This window comes from Thunnus thynnus, chromosome 8 (assembly GCF_963924715.1).
Source record: "Thunnus thynnus chromosome 8, fThuThy2.1, whole genome shotgun sequence".
Lineage (NCBI taxonomy): Eukaryota > Metazoa > Chordata > Actinopteri > Scombriformes > Scombridae > Thunnus > Thunnus thynnus.
In genome coordinates, this window is record NC_089524.1 from 3,449,973 (window position 1) to 3,473,666 (window position 23,694).

The 23,694-nt window shown below is 38.1% G+C and overlaps 1 protein-coding gene across 5 annotated transcripts; it reads right to left on the reverse strand.

Annotated features, from left to right (window-relative positions):
• Positions 1 to 938: 938 nt before the first annotated feature.
• pomgnt1 (protein O-linked mannose N-acetylglucosaminyltransferase 1 (beta 1,2-)) lies at positions 939 to 19,819 on the reverse strand. 5 transcript variants are annotated; one of them, XR_010929193.1, is made up of 24 exons: positions 19,669 to 19,819; positions 19,319 to 19,527; positions 17,812 to 17,914; positions 16,896 to 17,011; positions 16,266 to 16,331; positions 16,021 to 16,134; positions 15,638 to 15,755; positions 15,186 to 15,284; positions 14,857 to 14,984; positions 14,249 to 14,319; positions 13,373 to 13,448; positions 12,069 to 12,152; positions 11,880 to 11,921; positions 10,582 to 10,640; positions 8,841 to 8,913; positions 7,580 to 7,708; positions 6,798 to 6,923; positions 6,540 to 6,604; positions 6,393 to 6,437; positions 6,116 to 6,251; positions 5,896 to 6,005; positions 4,829 to 5,356; positions 2,980 to 3,037; positions 939 to 1,303 (listed from the first exon to the last, which is right to left on the reverse strand). XR_010929193.1 is itself a non-coding variant. In XM_067596140.1 (22 exons), exons 2-22 carry the CDS (start codon positions 19,436 to 19,438, stop codon positions 5,275 to 5,277), a joined length of 1,962 nt encoding a protein of 653 aa, XP_067452241.1. In that variant the 5' UTR covers positions 19,439 to 19,527; positions 19,669 to 19,819; the 3' UTR covers positions 939 to 5,274. The 5 variants fall into 5 exon arrangements, 1 of the variants encoding a protein (XP_067452241.1); XR_010929194.1 differs by lacking the exon at positions 2,980 to 3,037; XR_010929191.1 differs by having other exon boundaries at positions 939 to 3,037.
• Between the last annotated feature and the right edge of the window lie 3,875 nt (positions 19,820 to 23,694).

Consider the following 23,694-nt stretch of genomic DNA (forward strand, 5'->3'; position numbering starts at 1 on the left):
TTCTCCATAGCAACTACAGCTGGATACTGTAGTGTTCACCAGACCAGTTTTTAGACACAAGGTTAATAAATTAAACTAAAAGCCACTACAAAAACCTACAGCATTGTTAAACGACCCACTCTTGTGTTTCTGTGATGACGAATACTGAAGAAAACCTGAAATGGAAACTCAGTAGAGAAAAAAAACACCTCCAGAACCAGCGACGTCTACCCCCTCACGGCTCTATGATAAACTCTTTCTGATGAGATGATGGTGACTTTTCACACATGGAGCAGGATTTGTGACATCACAACTAGTTTGGAGCCAATCGTGGTGGTCCAGTATGCAACTTCCACAAGTGTGATGTGGAAACTTGAAGCTTCCAGAGCACAAACACTGAGAATGTTCTTCACATTTTAAAAGATTTTAGCAATGTAGCTGAAGTTTTTTGGATGGAAAAAACACATTATTATGCAAAGCACAACTACTACAGCAAGGACTAGTGAAACAAAGCAAACTATTTTATTCTTGGAAGGAGGGAAATAACCTTTTAAAATGTAAAACATCAGGTTTTAAGAGGAAGTTTTTCCAATAATTGCATGTAAAGTCGCACCTGATAGGAGCCAAATCTTCTGATTTATTACATCACAGGTTATGAAAGTCAAAGCACAAAAGGCAGGAAAACCACATTTGTCCTTGGTCAACCGCACTGGACGGAGAAACCCACAGACCCCCCACCCCCACCCCTGAGGATTTGCATACATTTCCCTCGCGGCGTGCGTTTCCTCTCACCGCCGTCGCCTGAAGCTCTCCTGGGAAATCTGCAGGCAGCACAAGGCCACACAAGTACAAAGATCTGAGCAAAGAATAACAACAGTTCCAAGTTTATTCCATGAATAATATGCACTAATAATAAATCCATCTATGAATTATTTAAATAGCACACAGTACAGTAAGGCCTCGGTAAAAAACATCTTTATTCATTTCAATGATAAAAGATAAACTCATACACATGTCGAGCTGCGTCTTAGTGTTCACAGATCCTCGTCGTCACACATACAACAACGTACCTTCCGGTATTTTTCAAATCAATGCAGCATTGAACAGAATCAACTGTATCGCTGAGACCATGAATTACTTTTTAACTTCAAGTCAACAAAGAAGCACACTGCAAAAAATAAATACATTAAAAAAAAAAAAACAACAGTGAAATGAGTTGAACCAAAAAGTGAAATTTCCAGGACGCACACACACACGGACATGACTTCAGTCACGACGCCGGCTGTAATACTGCTGAGGAAGTGGTTGTGTCTGACAGCATTATCTGAACGGAACAAACAAACACACAAATGAAAAAAGGATTCTGCAAAATACTGATAGAGCTGCATTAAAAATATGACAAACAAACTCATTCATTTAGTCGGTACAGTGTTTCGTATACTGAGATGAAGCAGGTGATGACGACTCATCTTTAAGGTGAAATGGTTGAAACACAACTGGATCAAAACTCATTTCAGTAACACTTTATCTCCCTATCCGGCATTTATAAGCTGTATAGAAACAATAAATGGTTTCTAACACACTATAATGTATTTGTAAGCAGATACGAGCACTTGTGTTACTTTATTAATCAACAGTAGAGCTGCAATGATTAGTCGATTGACAGAAAAGTCCTTTTTTAAGAGAGAAATTCCCAAATTCCAGCTTTTAAAATGTTTAAAATGTGAACATATTCTGGTTTCTTTAGTCCTTTATGTGTCTTTGGGTTGTGGACTGTTTGTCGGGACAAAAGAAGACGTCTGACGTTACTTTGGGCTTTTAGGAAAGAAAACAGCATTTTTCACCATTTTCTGACTTGGTATTGACCACAAACTAGAAGTACTCAACAGATTAATGGATAATGAAAATAATGATTAGTTGCAGCCTTAATTGACAGCTATTAGTCCTCATATGGAGATTTGGTAATTGGTGTATAAATGCTTGAAAGATATTATATATGATTACAATGTTCTATCATGTGTATAAATAGCTAATAAATGCTTTTTAACACTGTAAGGAAATGTTCAAATGTATAATCATATATAATTAATGTTGACAAACATTAATTAAAAATGTTCTTGCTTACAACCTCATTATTATCTGTTAGAAACATTTATCAAGTGTTTATATGCTGCTTGTAAATTCATACTAACAGAATTCATCCAGTTTACAGTATAATTTTAGTAGCTTGATCTCAACTGTATGGAAGCACACTGAATGTACCTATGAAAAAAAAACTATAAAATAGAAAAAACTATAAAAATAGAAGTTTTCTCTGATGATGACTTACGAGATCCCAATTTAGTAATTACAGAGAAAATGGTGAGACACAAGATAATTAACTGTTATCTTGGGATAACCATTTAAAAATCAACATGAGAACCACAAAAATATAATTTCATGATGATGGATTCCAAAGATTCAGACCAAATCCAGCAATGCATGAAAAGAGGCAGCCCTCCCATTCATTTCAATGGCGGCAGTGTGGGGACCACATGGGGCCGTAGTGCTGGATTTGGTCTGAATGCAGCCGAAAGACCGAATAACAAGGGAAAAAAAAAGCTTTTTATTTTGAAAAAAGAAGATAATTTAGGTGTTATGTTGAGATAATGGACCTAAAATCAATAGCAGCGACTGGGGCTGCTCTGAACTTCCGTATGATGGTTTTAGTCATTTAATAGTCACATCTCAGGATGTTGATTTGGCTGCTGATAACTGGCTGATGCTGCTTGTGAACAAAAACCCCCCAAAATTTGAAGTACGCTATGAGTGAATGAAGCAAATTCCTCACAAACTGCTGCTGCAGCGTTCAGGTTAAAGATGGCCGCTGTTTAAAGTTATAAATTACAGAAGGACCCTTTAAATATCTGTCTGTCTGTTATGTGCTGTGGTATCTCAGCTCTGTACTCCGTCTACATGAACTGAAGTGTGTATAACCAGGCTGAAGTCGCTACTACGTACTGTTCAAGTGTTGAAGCCTCCAGCTGCTACGGTGGCTGAGTAAGACCAAAACTTAACACTGAGAAAACAAGCAGATAAAATGTTTTCAGAGATTTAACAATTATAACACTGTGATGCAAAACAAGAGAAATAACAGACTATGTTCATCTAGTAAGACGACGTCCTGAAAGGTATGTGTGGTGTTTTTTTTAAAAGAATAAAAGCATAATTTTAGTATTTAAAGTATTCAAATTTTGCACTTTCATTTTGTAGTGTAAATGCTCAGACTGGGTATTAACATTTATACACAAAATTCAGTTTTGATACTAAATGAAAACTTAAACCTTTTACAGAACTCTTATTTTTCTAAAGAAGCCAAATTGATTTTTTTTTTTTAGATCTTAAAAAGGACAACTTCACATTTTTTGCAAGTCTTAAGGTGCTCATATAATCAGTGAAACAAGTTTTTCTTGCTGTAATTATTCTTCTTTGTTCATCGAGTGCTTTCAGTGGAAGTGATGGAGGACAGAATCCACATCCCTCCTTCTGTGCAAATATTTATTTTAAAAGCTTTTCTGAAGCCAATATGAAGCTTCTGCCGTCCAAATCAGTCAAATCTTTGAACGCGACAGCCTTTTTTAGTTGAGCTGCAACAATTAATCGATTGGTTGATCATCAGTTATGTCATTTTTCAAGCACAAATACAAACATTTGATGGTTTCAGCTTCTAAGATGTGAAGATTTGCTGTTTATCTTATAAGACAGTTAATTGAATATCTTATCATTTTAGACTGTTAGTGAGACAAAACGAGCAAATTAAAAAGACACGTGGCCTCTGAGAAATGAGCGATCGATATACTGAGAAAACAATCAGAAGATGAATTGATGCTGAAAATAATCATTAGCTGCTGCCCTACAAATGCACTGCAGCTCAACAAGGAAACACTGTCTGGACTAATTAGATACATTTTGGGAGATATCCAATCGATTTGACTAATTTGGACGACTGAAGCTTCATATTAGCTGCAGATTGACTTTTACATTTTGGCGTGAGAGGACTGTGGATGTTGTCCTCCATCACTTACACGCATTAGGAAGGCATCCTTTAACCTTTAACCTGACTATTGTTTTGAGTGAGACTTGAAAAACTGTGAACTTGTCCTTTAAAAACCAATAACCTGTCACTTCCCACAACCTGAACATTTGAGAAGCTGTAAGACTTTGGTTCTAGGTTCTGCTTTACATTCCCATAAATGAACATTTAATGGATAAATGCCATTAAATGGGCAACATCAGGTCAAATGTGGTGATTTTTATGGGCTGTTTGGTAGCTAATCTTGACTTTCTTTTACCTTTACATGTAATGAATATATGTCAGTACCATTAAATTAATAGAAGTTCATTTATAACAGTGCTTCTGTATTTGCTGTGTTATTGTAGTGTACGTTGTTCAGTGTGAATAGTTTCCCTCATAAAACCTGATCCGAGCGCTCAGTAACAGTAAAAACCCACAGGGCTGTTTATCAACTCTCTCACTCAAACTCAATATCTAACGCTGAAAAATACGCGGACCCCTTTAAAGTTTTTTTTTCCATCAAAAAAATATATATAGGCATGTATATACATTATTATTATTTCATTATCTGTAAAGGTTAGGCTCTTAAAAAAATGCATTGATCTTGATAAAAGTGGATTTAAAAAAAAAAAAAGCAAACAATTCACTAAACTCCTTTTTTGATTGATAAGATGTAAAATAAATAGAGATAAGTTATAACTTGTATGTACAAGATGGACAAAGCACTCAGTAGTTAAAAAACACAACAAAGTAAGAAAAACTAAACTGTAGTGAGTGTGTTTGTGTCAACTGTACCGTTCCTGCTGAGAAGTTTCAGTTTGATTTAAAGTTTTTATCTCTTCTGTTGAAGGGAAGGAAGCAGACCGAGGATCATCCCACACAGTTGTCATGGAAACAGAAAAAAAAAATGTTTTCAGTCGTCGCACAGCAAACTTACAAACTGTTTTGGTTGTTTTAAAAGTCAACTTTGAACCAAAACTGTTTTTTTTTTTTTTTTTTTTTTTTTTTAGAATCACTGTTCCTCCTCAGGTCCTGGGACGGATTCAGTAGTTCAGTGTAGTGTTAATCCCTCTTTCATATTAAAATAACAAACTATCCTCTTGCACACAAGTTCTAGGAAAAGTCAGTTTTTGTAGTTGTAGGTCCCAGGCTGGATTATTAGTGGTTGTTGTTGGAGGAGGAGAAGAAGTATTGTTAAGGCCTGGGCTGGTTGAAGTGTGTGTGTGTGTGTAACATCAGGTCTACATCTGCTCCACCGGTGCTCCCTCTTCTTTGGGCGGAGGCTCCAAGTGAATCGGAGTGACGCTGGCTGGTTTCTTCACACTGACGGACAGAGACAGACACAGAGGGAAAAGGTGAAAAAGGGGCAGATATTGACATATTTGTTCTATTTTCTAGTAGAGATGGGCATCATTAGGATTCTTTCTCAATATATTGGTAAGCTTATACATGTTCTGAGAGCAGTTTACAGTCCAGTGTTTCCCCTATATTCATTTAAATAAATTATGAGCGCCGCTGCTAAAATTTCAGATGATCATTAATATCAACAAGCTGCTAATGATTTTCACTCGCACACTGTGCAACACCCTACGTTATTGTGGATTTTCTTTAGTCATCCTCACTCTCGTCGTTCTTCAAAGGACATCTACGTGAAAGGTACAAGAGTAGCGTAGCTCCGTTAGGGAATACGTCTGTGTGTGGGTATGTGTGTGTAAATGTGCTCGTGTAGTCGCGCGAGTGCAGAGGGCGAGCCGCTTGGTTAACATGTGTATCTTGGTCATAAATTTTTAGCTGGATTCAGACGCCCATGAGAACCTTTGTGGCTTCGAGAGCATGTTATGTTTAACTGAAGCTTTACTTACGAGTACGGGGAAACTGGCACGGCCACCACCAAGACGTGATTCCGTTTTCTGAAGAGCCGCCACAGACCTCTGTGGTATCCTCGCACATCCAGGTCCCAAACATGGAGGCACTGAGCAGAAGACAGAGAGAGACATGAGTGCTCTGAAGCACCAGTGTTCACTTAGCAGACCTTTAAAAACGACCAGGGCTCCTGCTCTCTGACAACAACCGACTGTGTACCTTGGCGAGCTCGGTCCAGGTGGATGTGTCCGTCTCCGTCTCCATCTTAATGAACATGACGTAGGTCTTCCCCTCAGAGTCCGGCAGGAACGAGTCCTCGCACGGGTTCTTAGTGTGGTCCAGCACCTCTGCCTCCCTGGATCACACACACACACAATTTCACAATTACAAAAAAAACAGGGGACAGGTAAACTGTACGTTTATCTATCCGTCCATTTTTGTAGTTTTTCAAACACCATATGAAATCATCTACGTCTTTTTTTTGAATCTCACTCACTTCAGCAGGTTTTGGATTTCCACTTCATAAGCATCTTTCTTTAAGCTGTGAGGAACAAACACGAGAACACTGAGACAGTCAATTCAAGAGTTCATGACTTGAACAACACCTCAGTGAACAGGGGTCACATGACCTGAGCGTACTCACCTGTCCACATTCTTCAGCTGCACGTTGGGAACAGTGTTGAACTTGTGTTTCTTGAAATAAACCTCCTACATGATGATGATGATGATGATGATGATGAGAGACAAAAAGATAAGAGGATCAGGAGGAATGATTACTACAAAGACTACAAATGTACAAATGTTTTTTCTCAGATTTTTTACAAACAAACAGAACTGATGAAGGTTTTTTTTTTTTTTTAATGATTATGATGTTGAACTGTGTTGTCCTTTAAGGTCTTACATGGAAATAGCCGTTCATGTTGAGGCCGATGATGCCGAAGTGGTAGGAGCGGGAAACGTCAGGGATGATGCACTCTCTGCCTTTCCTTTGCTCCGGCATTCGCATCCACATGTCCCAGTCCCACAGCTACAACACACACACATACAGTTAATAACATCTTCAACACAACTACAAACACAATCTAACACTGATTTAAAAAGGACCATAACAATGTATTTTCATATTTAAAGAAAGGATAAAGTGGGTAAACTTCCAAAAGCATTTTAAGACTTTTTCACCGTCGTACTGGTCAAAGAGTGACGGGAAACCTAAAACTATTTAATGAGTGAAGGAATTTATTTCTGTCAGTACTTCCACGCTGTATATGACAATACTTTCTAGTAATATAAGTAATCAATTAACGTGAGCTGGACCCAGATAAGTGGCAGATATTGGATGGATGGACTGACCAAATAAAGTTTTTGCTAAAATCTTGTCTTGTCCATTATTAGTGGATTAGCTTCCTGGCTAATGTAGCTAGCAGTAGTGACAGTGTTCTGCATCTTCCTGCAACATCATCTACTGTTACACCAGTCTCACTTATAGTTTATGGATGTAAAACGTCTCCCGACAGCTGCTAACACATACTAAAAAAAACTTATAACTCGTGTTACTGTTGACAGCAGGAAAGAGACAATATTCAAGACTTTTAAAAACCTTCTAAGGCCTTTTTTTTTTTTTAAAGATTCTGAATACAATGTTGTTTTTTTTCCCCAGGACCTGCAGATACCCTGCTTTAATACCTTCTCAGGCGTCGGCCACTTTGGCTCCAATTCGTCCTTGTAGAGGCTCTTTTTCAGCACCCAGCCCAGACCGGGCATACTCTCCACTCTGTAGAGGAGGGCAGGGTCCTCCGCTGTGTGCTCATAGCCCTGTGCAACATCATCATCATCATCATCATCATCATCATCAGCATCAGCAACAGTGTGAATGATACATGCAGGTCATTCAGTGGATAGAAAATGACTGAAGCAACATCAGGTGCAGGAGGAAAAGAGGAGAAAAGAGTGGAAAACTTGTTCATATTTTCAATGTTCCTAAACACAGAACACGAGGAACAGATCCTGTGGACGATCTTAGGTTACACCTGCAGGTCGAAAGAAAACTGATCGGTTACATCATGACATGTTCTGTTGTTGACGTCACTGCAAACTATCTTTAAACCTCCAGAGATGTTCAGACATTCAGCTGTCAACAGCTAAAGACATTCATACATATCATTATGTATCATTATCAGCCTGTTACAGCAGCTCTAACAGGCTATTTTATTATATATATTATACATAAGTTTTTAGCACTTCTCTTAAGTCTAATTCATATTTAAAGAGCTGCAATGATTAGTCCATCAACAGAAGATGAATTGACAACATTTTTATCATTATTATCTATAATTATTTAAGCAACTTTTTAAGCAAAAATGGCAAAATTCACTGGTTCCAGTTTCCCAAAAGGTGAATATTTCTGGTTTTCTTACTATTCTATAATAACAAAACAATTATCTTTTAGTTTTGGGCTGTTGGTTGGATGCCAGAAGACATTTTGAAAAGTCACCAGGGGCTCTGGAAAGTTCTGTTGGGCATTTTTCACCAATTGTTGACATTTTTCAAACCACACGAATAATCGATTAATCAAGAAAATAATCGGTAGATCAATCAGTAATAAGAATTATTGATATTTGCAGGCCTATATTAAATACTACAATCATCACTTGTGAAACAAACAATACTACAGCAAACTTTAAACCAGTTTTAGCTCCCTTCATGAATGTTGGGACGACACTGCTGTCACATGTCTTTTACAGGCAGATGTAACTTGCAGCTTGTAGGTAGATATTGATTTAAATTAGGCTTCATTCAGGAGAAGTTGTGGGATGAAAGGAAACATGTAAACAGTGTAGCCCTGACACACATTCAGACAGCCAAGTCACTGATAGGAGATGGATGAAGGGATGTGGGTGATGGGAGGGCAGGTGTAGTGTGAGCAGGTGAAGCGGTCGGGACTCACCTGGTCGTTCCAGGCTGAGATGCAGTACAGACTGTCGTCCTCGTTCAGCAGGTGGATGGTCTGACTCAGAAAACTGCAGGAACAATAAAAAACAAACAGCAACATTACTGGAAGTAGAATCACATCACATCAGTGTTGTTTACATCAGTATTATCATCAATGGTGTCAGGTTGCCCTGGGCAACAAGATTCAGACCACTGCCACCACTTGTTTTATTGGTCTAGTTTCCTGTTTTCAACCATTTTCTTTGTGTTGATAATTTTTTTTTTCAAATTCCACTAAAAAAAAAAAAAAAAAAAAAATCATTAATTAATTTTGGCAAGAAAATTACCAAACATGTCACCAGACTGAGAACAGGGCAACTACTTACAAAACTCAACTAACTTCATCTTACATTCAATTTGTGAAAGATCTGACTCAGAAAAACATTTTCACCCACGAGGACAAAATATTACACATTTACAGTAAAAAGAAATCAGAGAGGCTATTTCATACTTTATTAGACTCATATACATTCCTCTATAAATAGAGCATGAAGGAATTACATTTTTGGATAAATCAAACTAGACCGTCATGAGGTTATAATTTCTTTCAACTTAAAATCTTATGTTAACTATATGGCCAAAAGTATGTGGACACCTGAGCATTCTACCCATATGTGGTAGTTGAGGATGTTCATTAATCTGCAGATGTAACAGCCTCCACTCTTCTGGTTTCAGTCTTTCCACCAGATGTTGGAACCTGCCTGCAGGGATTTGCTCCCATTCAACCACAAGAGCATTAATGAGGTCAAACACTGATGTCGGTTGATCAGGTCCAGCTGGTTGGTGTTGGACTGGGTTGAGGTCAGGACTCTGTGCAGGCCAGTCAAAGCTCTGCTACTCCAAACTAGGAGAAGCATTTCTTTATGGAGCTGCTTTGTGCACGGAGGCACTGACATGTTGAAACAGGAAATGGACAAATACAAACTGTTGCTACGACGATATTCAGTTTACTACCATAGAAACCAGAAAATATTCACATTTGAGAGGCTTGAACCAGAGAACTTGGACATTAAAGAATGATTATGATTAAACAATTATCAAAACAGGCAATTAATTTAATAGTTGGCAACTAATCAATTAATGGACTAATTGTTGCAGCTCTAATATTAGCTTTAGTAAAGAAATCTACTCATTCTGACCAAAAAAAAAAAAGAAATAAAGCTGCATAAATTTAAACATAAGCCCATTTAACGACTTTTACAGTCTGATATCTGTAAATCAGTATTTGACTTGAGGACTTTGCTCATCTAAGCTGTCTGTGTGTTTCCTTACAGAGTTAATAGCAGTAAACATTAAATAAAAACATGCTTGTCTTTGGTTTTCACTGCTCTCTAACTGAAAGCCTGAAGCAAACTGGCATTAAAACTGAGTGAGACAACGCCTGCGAGTGCTTCTCAACTATTTGAAGTAGAGGCTTCAAACAGGCCGGTCAGCCCAGGAGGGGAGCTGGAGCTTTTACAGCAGCAAACACAGTTCAAAGCAGGCTGTCCAACAAAGAAAGGAGCCGAGAGCAGCTTCATCACTGTGGATGTACTGCCCTCTAGTGGTGACTCTGCCAGCTGGCTTCATCAAGACTGTTTCTATTATTCATTACAACATTGTTTTTCATTTTCACCCAGGAATCAAAGTTCCTGTATGATAATTACTGAGTTATGTTCCATCTTTAGTACTTGAGGACACTGAGAGCAACAGCGTACCTGAAGAAGTCGATGGAGATGTCCAGATCTTCCTCTAGGACGATGGCAAAGTTGGCATCCTGAAGAAAGGAAAAAAACAAACACATGCTGGGTTAGTGCTGTATGGAACCCCAAAGTGTTCACTATTAAATAAATTCATTTAAGACGTTATGAAATAAATAATCATGTGTAAATGGTATTAATAATATAATTATATGAATGAACCAATAAGAAATGTGTGAAACTCAACTCATTATTATGAAATGTTAATTTTCATAATAACAGGATTTTATTGGGTGTCATTTTTATCTTATTAAAGACATTTTTATTTCAAAGGTCTGTTTTTATTTCATCATGGATGGAGTTAGATAAGTAATAATGTAGTTAGATATGTATAATAAAGTAAGATAGTCATTTTTGCTGGCTTTTTTTGGAATTCTATATAAGATGTGGTTTATTGTTGTAAATCTAAATCTAATTAACACCGATATCTCCTCACCTATGGCACCTATATTCCCTGTCCAGCCTTATTGCACAATGTCACTTTTCATAAGCTCGACAACTGCTAGCTAAGTTAGCCAGTTAGCTCCTGCTAGGATTGTTTTATGGTTTTTGGGGTAGCTTCAGTCGAGTCGTGCTGATGTGCTGCGAGTAGTTTTCCGCTGTAAGATAAAAGAAGTTTGCAGAAAACTCAGTAAGAGCTCTTAATCTAACATCTCACTGTGGCCGTTTCCTCCCTGCAGTATTTATAACTGATCCGCTGACCACATCTTGTTGTGTAGACTTACTAACGAAGCTCTAAACACATTTCATCTCAGTTTTCCATCAGCGATAACTTAACACAGCTCTGCACGGCTGAACTCGATCAGGAAACTGTAAAATAAGGCAGATATCTGGAGAGAAACTAAACTTCAAACCACAGAGATTCAGTAAGAGAGCTGAACACAGACAGACTTTCTGGTCTCCAGCACAGTTGAGCCTCCAAACACTGTTTAAGGGAGAGGAGGAGGAGGAGGGGGTTCAACACGGACCGGCAGTGGTCAACAGTGCCAGCAAGCAGGACTGCAGCAGCATGGCTCACCACAGCTGCTGTGAGGCTGCAGTGGAAATCTATTTCACTGCGGGTAGGCGCAGCAAGGAGCAGCTAAAGCAGACCAAACCTAGCTGATTGAAAAACCCTATTTAACAACCTACTTTCAAGCCTGAGTGTTTGATACTGAAAATATTTTGGGTGGAGTACCACCATGTAAATCAAACGGCTCAACATGACATTTAACACATCTTATAAAGAAGACAAAGAAGAAAAGTGAAGTACTCACTGGGTGAAGGTTGAAGGTTGCAGTCAGACTGGCCTTGTAGTGCTGTGACAGAGAGCAGAGACAGACTGTCAGAGCAACTCTGGCTGAACATCAACAGGTTTTTACTTATCTATTTTTTTTTTAATCTGGGTGTTTTTCAGTGAGAATCTGAGGCAGGTTGGTGTGATTTAGGAGCCAGCTGTTGTTTACCTGGGACACTCGGGCGTTCTTGATGCTGATGGGTGTGTGCTGAACTCCCTTCAGTCCAAACAGCTCCACCACATCCATGGGCTCCTGGGTCACACATACACACAAATATATGATGAGTAGTTGAGTGGTTTATCAAGGATGTACAAGTGGAGCTGAGTATCTCTTGAAGATTTCAACCAGAGTCTGAGTTCTGATACAAAAACCAAAACAACACAGACTCTGAAATGTTCTTGTTTCTTGTGATTAGTTTAGTTACTAGACAGCGGTTTTAACTGTAGCATCACATCATCCCTGAAGGTTAAAGTTCTAATTCATCAAAGGTGTATTAAAGGATAAGGCTGGCTGTATTTTATCTCTTTCTTATTGTCAACAAATCCCATAAACAGACCAAAACCAACAATGTGCTCGTTCATCTCTCAGTACTTCCTGACTTCCCCGAGACCATTTGTTCCTGCTGAAAGCATAAATCTTTAAAAACAGGTCACAACTATTCAGTTATGCAGTGAGTAAATAGTGCATTAGTTGGGCACTATTTTTGGGCAGATTAATACATATGTGGTGAACATGAATGAACATGTCACCCAGTGCAACAATGTGACTCACTGATGTGTTTTTAGTAGTTTTTTGGACAACAGTGGAGCTCTACGGCATAAAGGAAAAACATATCAGGCTTTGGAAACACGCACAGTAGTTGTTAGTAGATTAATTTATTGTTTGTTTGGGTCTTTTCATGAAATTTCCTGACAGTAAGACACACACAGAATAGTGCCAGACTTAAAGTTTAAGGGCCTTACTCTTCAACTCAAGGCGAAGAAATGACTTGATTTAGCAAAAAAAAAAAAAAAAAAAGCTGAAAGCTGAATAGTAATTATATGACTTCATAGTCATAGTTAATTTCCTTGAATCATGTGCAGTCTGCGCTGCATTTCTCCTCGTCTCTCTCTGTTATGTCACACCCCCCAACAACATACTGAATTGTATTTAAAGAAGGTCCAAGTAACAAGTCTGTCACAGCAACTTTCAGCATTCAGCAGAACATGAAATCTGTCGTGTTGCCCAAATTCTGTATTTTTTTTAAGTAACCACAACAAAATACAGAGAAAAAAAGGGTTTCTGCTATGTTTCCTGTTTTTTTTCCTCTCTCTCATCTCTCTTAATACCAATATGTCACACAATTATAGTATTTAAGTAGTCAAATACATATAAAAGTCAGCCATAGTGTTAGTTTAAGTGGGCTACTGATCAGCAACGACATCAGAAGGATTTAATGTGAGCAAAAATAAGAGGAAACAAAAACCTGATACCTCGTAATATCCATCGATGAACACTGTGATCATCTGCGGGTTGACGCCATGTGCTGAAAGAAGTGACCTCAGCATCCTGAAAACAGACGACAACTGGTTGTAATTTTAATTTAGGCACAAGAGTGGAATGACCGTGTATCGATGCATGACCATGTGATTTGTTCCAATTTAACAACGGGTGGACAGGTAAGTGTAATTTTCCTTCATATTAATATTAAATGTATTTCTAGGGGACGGTCCCCCATCTTTCTTCATTCATCCTACGGCAGCTTATTGCAGCTCAATGTGTTTATGAACTGAGGATTTTTTCCAGTACAGATAATTTAAAATCAAATTAACTGTCAAGTCAAGCAGCAAGTGATTTACTAAGAAGAATATTTAGTGTGTGGGGGGCCTCGTTTGTCTTCATTCCTTTAAGAGTAAAACTGAAATGTAGTTTATCTATGGAACAGCTTTACAGGGTTTCGGCAATATTTAACAAATTGCATTTGAGACTTTTTAAGACCACATAGAATTTAACATGGTTTTTATTGGTCAAAGACTGAAGGAAAACCAGTAGAACCGATAAAACCTACAATTACTCCTTAAGTACAGGAATTTATTTATCACATTTTTGTCAGTGCAAAATAATGAATTTATTGAAGTTTTTACTAAAATCTTCATGTGTTCATTAGAAGATGAGCTTCCTGTAGCGACTGTAGCTAGCAGTAGTGACGGTGTTTGCTGCAGGTCTGATGGTTCTGACTGAAACTCCACAAAAAAGGATTAAATGTCTCCCAACAGCCCGAAAACAACGACAAAAAACCCCCCTAAAAAGTTGCAGCTATTGTTATTGTCAACAGCGTATCAGTTTTATCACCAGTTTCCAGGTCTTACCGGTAGAGATAGTTGGGTCTGTTCCCTGCGATGACGGCAACAGGGACGTTGAGGACATTATTACTGGGCAGCTGGAAGAAAGAGAGAAAATAAAGTAAGTAAAAATGACTCGTTACTTTCTATGTAATTCAAGTTTCATATACAAAGATTTATTCATGTTTTCTTTATTGTTTATCATTTAATTTCTAGTTGTTTACTGTTTGCTTGTATTTATACCCTATGGCTGTAAGTATGTGGACAGGAGGGTGTCTGCTAATGCCAGAGTATATGTGAGCAGTTCTCAGGTGGCTCCAGTGGTTCTGGCTTCTTAAATAAGAGTATTTTCTGGTTTCTTTAGTCCTCTATGATAGTAAACTGAATATCTTTGGTTTGTGGTCTGTTGCTCGGAACAAAGCAAGACATTTTAAGTTGCATCTTGGCCTTTGAGGAAGAGTGATTGTCATTTTTCACCATTTACTGGCATTTTACAGAAGAAATTACTGATGGATTAATGATTAATTGAAAAAGATTAATCGACAATAAAAATAATCGTTAGTTGCAGCCCTAGAGGGAAAACTTGGACGAAAAAGACCCAACAGTGAAACGAGTAGGCTTGTTGTGTGTCTTACGGGGTCGGGGTTGAACTCGATGGGTGCCGGGTCCTTGCAGCTGCAGATGCTGCCGTATCCTTCCACTTTGCTGCAGAAGAGTTTCCTCCGTCTGTTCAGCTCCGTGTCGGCCCAGTGGCACTCTGCTTCTGTAGGAGGGAGGATCATATTCAGGATTCATCAGAAAGTAACTGGAAATCAGCATCAAGTGGTCTAAAATATAACTCAAAAAGGGGACAACTGTAGGTCCAATTTAAGACATAAAAGGAATGCTCCCATATTGTATAACATGGCTTGTTTTTGAGGTTTTGGTTATCATATATGAAGTGTTATTGAGGCATGTATGTTACCTTCAGAGGCTGTGAGCTGCACCTCGGTTTTCAGCAGCACCGGGTCTCCCCAGGTGGACAGAGCTGGAGACTTGGAGTGTTTCTCTCCGTACACCTGACCTGAACACACAGACACACAGTCAGGTGTCACTCAGTCAAGTCAGGTAACCTAAGAGAGCCAACTTTAGACGGTTGATCAACTTATATCAGGTCTATCCCCTTTAACTGAGCTCCTTTATTTCCAGAAAGCTATTTATTATCTGTTTTCCTGACTGAGGTCCTACTTTTCTCTCTTCTAACATACATCCAAATGATTTGTATAACTTGCACACATACAAAGAACAATTCAAAATGAAAACTGAATGAATAACAGAGTCTGGATACCACTGGAGTTGGTGTGTGATTACACAAGTTTAAGAGGGAAAACTCTATTAATGTTACATTTACTTTGAAGTGAAAGTTTGTTCCTTTACCTCCTTTCTTCACCACCAGAGTCCACATGTCCCTCCAGCTGAGGTTGATGGACACCTGGCTGCCCAGACCCTTCAGCAGGTTCTTAGCAGCGTCCTTCAGGTGGAACGTTCCTTCATCCTACACAGAAAAACACAAAACAAACAAAACACTGAAACCTGGAAGGTCAACCTCCTTCAATAATAAACTGCAACAGGGAATCTAAGAACCATCCGATCTCCTGGCTAGCATCTGTTCCACCAGCTTCTATTTTTATTTATTTTCAATGATGTTATTAATGTTTATAATATCAACAGAACCCATATCAACATGCTCTATTACATGTGACGATAACATATGAACAACTGATACTTGATTCATCCGTGAGACGGTGGCAGTGACTGACCTTAATGGTGAAGATGAGGACTCTTCCTCGGGTCACCATGTTGAGGAAGAGGATCATGGCTTCGTCCTCGTGGGGAGAGTAGGTGTCAAATATCCTCTTGGCCATCACATGACCCTGAGACACAATAACAACAGTGACTCATTGCTCTGACATTTTCTCATTTGAACCTATTTAGTTAAAAAAAACATTTTGATTTGTGTTTTTTTAAACTAAATTGAATTAAAGAATATTCAGTAGATGCTTACAGTCGCCTGGTTCAGAACTATCACATGGATGCCTCTGCCCTGCTCCCGCATATCATCCTCCAACACCTGCAGGAGACGAACAAAAACAGAAGTATTTTACCTGTATGTTGGACGACATAGTGCAGTTTAAAGGAACAGTCTGACAGTTTAGGTAACACCTCTTGTTTGCCATCTTACTCAAGAGTCACATCATCTCCAGTCCAGGAGGTGTTTAGCTTAGCTTAGCTTAGCACAAAGACTGTAAGCAGGTGGAAACTGCTAGCCTGACTCTCATCACAACTGAAAAACTTTACCTGACAAAAAAGGACTCTGGGTGAGATGACAAACTGAGTTATTCAAAAAATTGAGAGTTTCTATAATTTAATTAAATGAACAACAGCACGTCATTGCTGCCTAATAAACAAAACCATAGATAAAAAAACAACTAGATAAAATAGTAACAAATAAAATATATAAGAGGGAAAAAACATTTTAGATAAAATAAATGATTAAAATAAAGGTTGATTGCAGATACAAAAGATGGCCAAAAGGTACGGAAATAAGACTAAACTTGTATTAAACTGTAATAATCCTTGAATTTATTCACTGATGTCCAAGAGCAACATTCAATCAGTCAGTCAGTAAACTCACGGTGGTGCCGTCCACCGCCACGTAGACTTTGGAGCGGCTGGAGTACACCTCGATGTCCAGGACCTTGCGCCCATTCGCCGGCCTGCGTGGTGTCTCCATGTTGGGCATCACATCATCTAAAAAGGAGCATTACACCAAGATTAGGTACGGCAGAGTAAATAGAATACATTTGGAAAACACAGCGGTGTAACAGTTGTGATGTTAGTGATCACATCTCTATAATTAGTCTCTAAATTTACGCTCTCAGGGTTTTTCACCTTTTTGAAAATATTTTTCAAGCGGTTAGATCTAGTGGATACATCTTTACCCTCTCATAAGACTAATGATTGTTCTAACACACTGAACCAGTGTTCCAAAAGTTACTAAATATGCTTGACAGAGATTTAGGGAAATGATGCATAACACATCTACAGTATTTCCATTTGATATATTGGTGCAGACATAAATAACATGGAGTCTTGGTTTTGAATATTTCACTCAGTGTCATAATCATACAGCTTTAATAGAACAAGCTGATACAGAATATATATTTGATATCTTCATGGTGTAAAATATCTCAGTTAAAAGGGGACATTAAGTGTTGAGGAGATTTTTTTTTATTTTAGCACTAATAGTAAAATTTCAGGAAACTTTACCTATAATATAATTAATTAGCCTAATTATTATTGTAGTGTGATAATTTGATACCAGCACACCTCTACTGTCAAATCAATCAAAATGTGTCACCCCATTTGAATATTCAGCTGTAAAAAGGTAAAAACTTTGAGAAAAAGATGATGAACTGACCACAGACGGGATTCAACGTTTTTCATAACGACTATCAAAATATGATAGTTGTTGAGTTAGATTTTAGTCTAAAGCCGACACCAGCACCCATACAGAGACACAAAGTGAAAGATGAAAACATGTTTCATACCGTATTCTTGAGCTGCTGCATCTTCATTAGCTACTCTTCTCGTGTCCAAGATGAGTTTAATGTTGACTATGACAGTTATCAGCAGAAAGAGCACAGCGCCAGCCTGTGGAAGGACAAGAAAAAGCTCAGTGTGGTCTGAAATCTGAACTTATTGTCAGGGCTTTGACAAGTTTTATGTGGCATGTGAATTTCAAAGCAGGGCAGCTAAAATTTGCTGCTAAAACACAATGCGGTTGAGACGACTGTTAAGACTCTGGTGCTGGTTTATGTTGCTGCAGCGCTCATTCTGCCTTCCAGTGAAGCCATTTTGATTTCTGACGTGTTCAGTTAACACATCGGACAAACCAGTTCAGGTCGACTGGTTTAGAGTGTTTAGAAAGCCCAGTTTAACCCACAAGAGATCGTGTAATGCATTCTGCTTAGTCAAACACCTGCCTAAAAACAACTTCTTTACTGCTTAAACAAAGTGGGGACCAAATTATCCGTCAAGCAGCCAAGAATCACCAGAACGTCATCATAGGGAGCTCAAAAAAAACTGAAAAACGCTCACAGCCAGAGAAAATCTCTCTGACAAATAAGCTGCACTTGAAAACACACTTGCTATACTCGATGTTATCACAAGGCTTCAAGGATGAGGACCATCTTCTCCTGGGACTAATAGTATCTAGGGGACGCTTTACCAACAGGACTGATGTTTCTTCAAAAAGTCTTTCATGAAACTGGTTTCGGAAAAGCAGGAGAACACAGGAACATGTTTTTCTTGCTGTAATCATTCCTCCTGTTCATACTGACCATTAGAAGATCCCTTCATAATGACCTTACAATGGAAGTGATGGAGGACAAAATCCACAGTCCTCCTTCTGTGCAAAAAAGTATTTAAAAGTTTATCTGAAGTTAATATGAAGCTTCAGCGTCCAAATGAGTCAAATCAAGTAGATATCTTTCAACGTTACAGTCTTTTTAGTGCCAAAGTCCCTCTTTTTGTTACTATACTTCCACCTGCAGCTCAACAGGGAAACACTGTCCGAGGAAACACAAAGAGGGAATTTGATGCTAAAAAGACTGTAAATGTGTCAGATATCCACTCGATATGACTAACTCAGACTGCTGAAGCTGAATATAAGCTTCACGGAGACTTTTAAACGACTGTGTGGACACACTGTGGATTTTGTCCTCCATCACTTCCATTGAAAGCACATTCGAAGGATCTCTTAATATCCAGTATGTACAGGAGGAATGATTACAGCGTGGAAAACCTCTTTCGTTGTTCATGTGGACACCTGACTGATGTTTTAAGACACACTTGACAATTTGTGAACCTAGTAAACAGACAGAGAAGAGGAGGAGGCTGGGGCACTTTGATTTAAAGCCACCTTATTACCACAGTGAGTAAAGATGTGTCAGTTCTGTCATATGTGGATCATAGTTAGTTTTGCAGAGAAGCTGCAGCAGCAACATAAACCCACATCAGACTGTCTGTGTGATACTTTTCCATCTTCAGACGGACCTGACAGAAGCGGCGGATCGTCCTTTTGTTGGTCAGTTTGTATTTCCAGGTGAGGTACAGGCTCCTCTGTTGGCGGGGGATGAAGGGCTTGGCTCGGGGATTGGGAGTCCACGTCTCCATCCCGGACCGCGACGGATCTCAGACCCTCCTCCTGCGGCAGGGACCACCACAACACCACCACCGACACCAGCTGGCTGTCACATCGTCATCTGAAAACACCGGGTCACATATATAAGTCAGCTAAGTTTAGCTAACAGCAGCTAGCTCACTAACAACAAGAAACTTGTTATTTCAGTCTCCGGATTTTAACACACTCGAGTCGTTTCTTTTCTGCTGACATTTCTACTCACAGAGTCGTCAGTAAACTTGGCATTATCCTTTTAGTCTCGTAGCCAGCAGAGGAATCCAGCGAAGTAAGAAAAGCTTGTTGTTGTTGTTACTGCTGCTACATGCTACCAGGCTACATGCACGGTGTTCTTCCTCTTCTTCTTCTTCGTGGCCTGTAATGTTGGGAATTTAAACGCTTCCGGTCTCAACACTGCCCTCCACAGGATAAAGAGTAAATTACCCCAGTCACCGCTCAAGGATAGCTCCAGTTTGTTCCTCTCATCATTACATTGGAGTCACAGAGTTAAAATAAATAAATAAATAAATCAAGATGTATTCATATATACACCATTCATACAGTCGAAGTACTTCAAAGTGCTTCTCATGAGGAATAAGTTAAAGATCCCCTCCAAATATGTTATAAGATATATAAGAATAATCTACTTTGAATAATAATGTGTGTCTCATATGGTTTTTGCACAAAAACGTTCAATTCCCTGGTTAGAAATTCTTAAAATTACATCCACTCCCTCTCCCTCATTAAAAATCCAGAATCTAAATATGTAAATATTGTTCATCTCAGAAGTTTAACTGCTGGACACAAGATGTCTCCTACTTCACTGTAAAGTCAATTCTCAGTGTTTGTGCTCTGGAGGCTTCAGGTTTCCACATCACACTTGTGTAAGTTGAATATTGGACCAGGATTGGCTCCAAACAGTTGCGATGTCACAAATCATGCATGTAGGTACACGCCTTTAACTTTCATTATTCAGTAAAGGCTTTCCACCCTCAGCAGATCTAACTGAAAGAACAAAAATAAAAACAAGAATCAAGAGGGAAAAAGAAGAAAGAAAAACACAGAAATGCATGTTTAATAATAAAGACAAGCTAAAGACTTGATTAAATTATTAAATTAAAAGAACTATTTAAAAAGCAATTAGACAGAAAACAAAAACTGACGTATTAATTAAAATCCAAGCTAAAAAGATACATTTTAGCTTAGCTTTTAAAGGTTTAAAGGACATCTCTGAGGTGTCTTAGTTTCCTGTTTGGTTTCTGCTGGTCGGATGCTCCACATTTTAGGGGCGTATATGTAAAAAGCTGCATCTCCAATATTTTTATAAGTAAAGTGTTGAGAGAGCAGCTGGGTAAATGAAGACCTAAGAGTTCATGCAGGAATATGTGGATTTAATAATAGGCTGAGCCTAAGCCATTTGGGCCATTGGAAATCAATAAGAGGATCCTAAAATCAATTCTAAAAGCTACAGGGAGCCAATGTAATGAAGCCAGGACTGGTGTGGTGTGGTTTCTCTTCCTTTTGCGAGTTAGGAACCTAGTGGCAGAATTCTGAACCAGTTGAGCCTATTAATTGATTTTGTACCTGTTAAAAGAACATTGCAACAATCCAGTCTACTTGTTATAAAAACATGGATGAGTGGATGTTTTTTTGATAAAAGCAGTTTTGGTGATCTTCTTCCAATGAGAGGTAAAACTCAGTTCAGGGTCTATAATAACACCAATGCTGCTTACCTCTGTATTTACTTGTAAGGCCAGATTCCCCATCTTGTTGCTGACCATTTCTCTTTGATGCAGGGCCAAGGAGTCAAATCTCTGTTTTGTTTTCATTTAACTTCAAGAAGTTATACCTCTTCAGTTTATTAATAGCCCCATCTTTTTCTTGTGTCCTGTTAAACTGCTGGACACAAGATGTCTCCTACTTCACTGTAAAGTCCAGTCTCAGTGTATGTGAACTGGAGGCTTCAAGTTTCCACATCACACTTGTGTAAGTTGAATATTGGACCAGGATTGGCTCCAAATTAGTTTCTATGTCACAAATCATGCATGTAGGTACACACCTTTAACTTTGATTTGCAGTAAGCACAGAGAAACTTTCCACTCTCAGCAGATGAATGTGTAACCAGCCTTATAGTGTCGAACTCTGCACATATGTCATTCTGCACAGTGAAACTCAAACATCCAACTGTAGGAACAAGAAGAGAAACATTTTTGAGTGGAGGGAGAGTGGAGTGGAGGAAAAAAGGAGAACAACAACACAAAAATTCATGTAAACAAGCTAAAGACTTGATTAAATTATTAGATTTAAAAAAACTATTTAAAAAGCAATTAGACAGAAAACAAAAACTGGTGTATTAATTAAAGCCAAGCTAAAAAGATATGTTTTAGCTTAGCTTTTAAAGCCGTATGGCCCATTGGAAATCAATAAGAATACTTTAAAATCAATTCTAAAAGCTACAGGGAGCCAATGTAATGAAGCCAGGACTGGTGTGGTGTGGTTCCTCTTCTTTTTGTGAGTCAGGAACCTAGTGGCAGAGTTCTGAATCAGTTGAACCTATTAAATGATTTTGTACCTGTTAAAAGGGCATTGCAACAATCCAGTCTACCTGTTATAAAAACATGGATGTTTTTTGGGTTTTTTTTAAATAAAAAGCAGTTTTGGTAATCTTCTTCCAATGAGAGGTAAAACTCAGTTCAGGGTCTATAATAACACCAATGCTGCTTACCTCTGTATTTACTTGTAGGGCCAGATTCCCCATCTTGTTGCTGACCATTTCTCTTTGATGTAGGGCCAAGGAGTCAAATTTCTGTTTTGTTTTCATTTAACTTCAAGAAGTTATACCTCTTCAGTTTATTAATAGCAAGCAGACATGATATCAGGTATATGACATGCATCTGAGGGTATAGTGATGTGCAGCTGGGTGTCATCAGCGTAGCTATTGATGTTTACATTATGTTCTCTGATGACATCACTTGTAGGAAGCATGTGCAACAAGAAGAGCAGCAGTCCAAAGCAACTCCCCTGTGCAACACCCAAAGATATGTAATAAATTGATAACCACCGTTGTGATACCATTTATTTTATTATCTTATTATGTTGAACTTTCTTCATAGCACACCCTTCTGGACATGTTTACTTTTTCCATTATTGAATCACAACCACACTCTTTCCCCAAACATAAGTTTTTTCTTGTGTCCTGTTAAACTGCTGGACACAAGATGTCTCCAACTTCACTGTAAAGTCCAGTCTCAGTGTATGTGAACTGGAGGCTTCAAGTTTCCACATCACACTTGTGTAAGTTGAATATTGGACCAGGATTGGCTCCAAATTAGTTTCTATGTCACAAATCATGCATGTAGGTACACGCCTTTAACTTTGATTTGCAGTAAACACAGAGAAACTTTCCACTCTCAGCAGATGAATGTGTTACCAGCCTTATACTTATACTCCCCTGTGCAACACCCAAAGATATGTCATATCTGATATGAATCAGCCAGACTAATAAAGTCTTAATAAAAACAGTGGTGGAAAGTAACTAAGTACACTTAATCAAGTACTGTACTTAAGTACGATTTTGAGGAACTATTCCATTACTTTCGGAGGGAAACATTATACTTTTTACTGCACTACATTTATCTGACTGATATCAGATCAATATTTTCTACATAAAACATATGATAAAATGAAATATGCATTATTATAGATTTGTCCAACAATATAGGTAGTTATTATTAAAATGCTGTTTAAATTTACACATCAATAAATCAGTATTACTATTCTAATGTATATAATATACTGTATATGATAAATATATCACTCTAAATTGTACTTTAAGTACATTTTGCTTGCTTTGCAAATGTGATGTAATGCAGGACTTTTATTTGTAATGGAGTATTTTTTCATTATGATATTGTTACCTTTACTTAATCACTTACATGCTGTTTTAAATGTATTGCTAGAATCCACAATAAACCCAGATCTGTTTTTTTCCCCACCTGTTTCTCAAGTTATGGGACATCACTTTCTTTTAAGTTCATGGAGTAGATTTTTTTTTTTTTATCATTATACCTTTAACTTTCAAACTACTACAGCACATGATTCAAGTTGAGGACTGTGGTGGAATTTAACTAAGTAAATTTACTCAAGTACTGTACTTTTAATGTTATGGTAGTTTTATATCTAGTTAGGTAGTTGTAAATCTGGTTCTAAGATTGTCATTTTTTAGCTTATGTTGTGCTTATTTATTTTAAAG

Excerpts from the sequence above, each read along its gene's own strand:
- pomgnt1 (XM_067596140.1), bottom strand. The coding sequence starts at position 19,438 with ATGGAGACGTGGACTCCCAATCCCCGAGCCAAGCCCTTCATCCCCCGC. Across the intron at positions 11,922-12,068 it reads AGAACGCCCGAGTGTCCCAG|CACTACAAGGCCAGTCTGAC; the intron begins GTAAACAACAGC and ends TCTCTGTCACAG. Across the intron at positions 7,709-8,840 it reads TCTCAGCCTGGAACGACCAG|GGCTATGAGCACACAGCGGA; the intron begins GTGAGTCCCGAC and ends GATGTTGCACAG.